This window comes from Camelina sativa, chromosome 3 (assembly GCF_000633955.1).
Source record: "Camelina sativa cultivar DH55 chromosome 3, Cs, whole genome shotgun sequence".
NCBI classification, from domain to species: Eukaryota; Viridiplantae; Streptophyta; class Magnoliopsida; order Brassicales; family Brassicaceae; genus Camelina; species Camelina sativa.
In genome coordinates, this window is record NC_025687.1 from 7,917,658 (window position 1) to 7,919,667 (window position 2,010).

The window sequence follows — 2,010 nt, forward strand, 5'->3', positions numbered from 1 at the left end:
CCAGGATCAGACATCATTGCGGGTTTTTTTGAAGGAGGAGGAGAGTGTTGAGGACCTTGAGGTGTCTGAGTCCGAGTCGCTGATCTGCTTGTTATGAGCCTACCTTTAGACACAATAAAGACAGCACATGTATCTGGAGCTGTTTTAAGCAGTGTGGTTGGCACATCTGCGCTCTTAAACTTCCTGGTTAAGACCATAGCAAAGAGTTTTAGCATTCATGGAACCGAAGTTTGAGATTACATTAGTAGGTTATATGAGAGAAAGATAGAGACTTGAGGAAGGAATTTCGCGCAGAGGCTCCAAGGACTATATTTGCAATGGAATTATTGGTGATGTAGTCAATAATTGCACTCGAGATGTCAATATCGTGAAGAAGAACCTCAGTTGCTATAATCTGAGAGAACATATATGATGAGGTCAGAGCTATATATATATACATATGTGTGATTGTTGTAAACAGACAGAGAGATTGATCTCTGACCCCTTTCCGAGCACAGAATCCTCTATAGGGAAGGAAGAACTGGTGCGCCTCTTCCTGGTTGTCATGTGTAGCCTCTGTGTTCTCTCCTGCACCAATTCCTGTTATAAGAAATATCGTTAGATTGATTGATGATGGTGGTGATGATGGTATAGAAGAGATGATAACGATGCCATTACTCAATTTGGTTTGAACATGGAGAAGGATACAGTTTGAAGAATCGACGATGATATTATCGACAGCCCATTTCAAAGCGTGTTGGCTGTTTTTATCTTTATCAATGGCTATGGCGGTAACTGCTTTACTGTCTTTTCCTTTAAGTCTTCTTGCAGCCATCTTTCTCAGCCCTCGAGATGATAATGTCTGAAACTTGTTTCTCGAGAAACTAGAAAGACTTGTGGCCTTTTAGCCTCAGGAGGAGGAAATGAGGAGACAGAATGATAATGAAAAATGGTAAAAGAAATTGAGAAGAGAAGAGGAGAGGAGAAGAGAAAACAGATGTTAACTGTTTTTGTTTGTTGGGAAAATCCAAACCTTATAATGGTTTCTGCACTTTGCTAAATTTAGCGGGTTTTATTTCCAACAATTTAACAGTCTTTTTCAATTTTAGTTGATGACTTATCTTTACAATGTTTTTTTTATTTTAGGAACTTCCATCTCATATTTTGTAAGCTGCAATTCTTTTTTATTATTTGACAGCATCTTGTAAATTGTATAATTAGGACAAATATTTGCGTAATGACATCTTATTTTAATATATGTAAACTAGGATAATTTGGAATCCAAAAAGTTCAAACTGATTTTATGATTGATTGGACCAACGTTTCATACCTCAAATGTTTGTGATGATCTGAAACTATGCGGTATACATGACATACATACCACAGAAATAGAATCATCACTACTCTCTACTCTCGATCACTTGCGAAACTACGAGCGCATTAGAGTGCTGACTGGGCCTGAACTGTTAGTCCATTAAAACTAGTTTTGGTCGGCGTGACTTTTTCTTGTACAAGACTAGGCCTGCCTGGGAGTGGGACATTAATTTGGAACCTAATTAATTAATTAGACCGAACCGAGAATTTGAAGATTTCAGTTGAGTTCGGGTTTATCACCCTATTACAAAATTGCTCTTTGTTAGACGAATTCAAATGTTTTAAAGAAACGATGTTTTGTATATATTTAAAAAGGATCATATCGTTTTCCATAATTCTGGCTTTTTTTGATTACTAATTTTGACAATGAGATTCAAATTTCATGCCATTTCACTCTATAGTCTTATAATAAATAAATATATACGTGTGTATCGAATATAAATTGATCTATTCATTTTATTATAGTGTACTTTAAAATCAATAAGCTAGTTTGTTGTTAACTTAGTTGTGTAATAAGAAGAAGAAGTCTAAAAGAAGATATAAACAGAGAAGACTTGAAGCTTTAAAGAGGAAAGGACACGCGGCAACAATCTTGCCATTATTGAATAAAAGAAAGATTAATAAATGAATTAAAAAACTGATTGGATCAACGTGTTA

At 35.6% G+C, this 2,010-nt stretch overlaps 1 protein-coding gene across 3 annotated transcripts; it reads right to left on the reverse strand.

The window, feature by feature from the left end:
- On the reverse strand, nucleotides 8–1,207 carry LOC104775866. Of its 3 annotated transcripts, XM_010499815.2 has the most exons (3): nucleotides 658–1,207; nucleotides 482–579; nucleotides 8–394 (listed from the first exon to the last, which is right to left on the reverse strand). In XM_010499815.2, the coding sequence occupies exons 1-3, from the start codon at nucleotides 812–814 to the stop codon at nucleotides 242–244; spliced, it is 408 nt and encodes a 135-aa protein (XP_010498117.1). In that variant the 5' UTR covers nucleotides 815–1,207; the 3' UTR covers nucleotides 8–241. The 3 variants fall into 3 exon arrangements, with proteins under 3 accessions (XP_010498117.1, XP_010498115.1, XP_010498116.1); XM_010499813.2 differs by having other exon boundaries at nucleotides 8–579; XM_010499814.2 differs by having other exon boundaries at nucleotides 482–1,207.

What these genes read in the sequence shown, in the direction of transcription:
- LOC104775866 (XM_010499813.2), bottom strand. Translation starts at nt 814, where the DNA reads ATGGCTGCAAGAAGACTTAAAGGAAAAGACAGTAAAGCAGTTACCGCC. An exon ending in CCATGTTCAAACCAAATTGA is followed by an intron (nt 580 to 657) that starts GTAATGGCATCG and finishes TTCTTATAACAG; the next exon opens with GAATTGGTGCAGGAGAGAAC.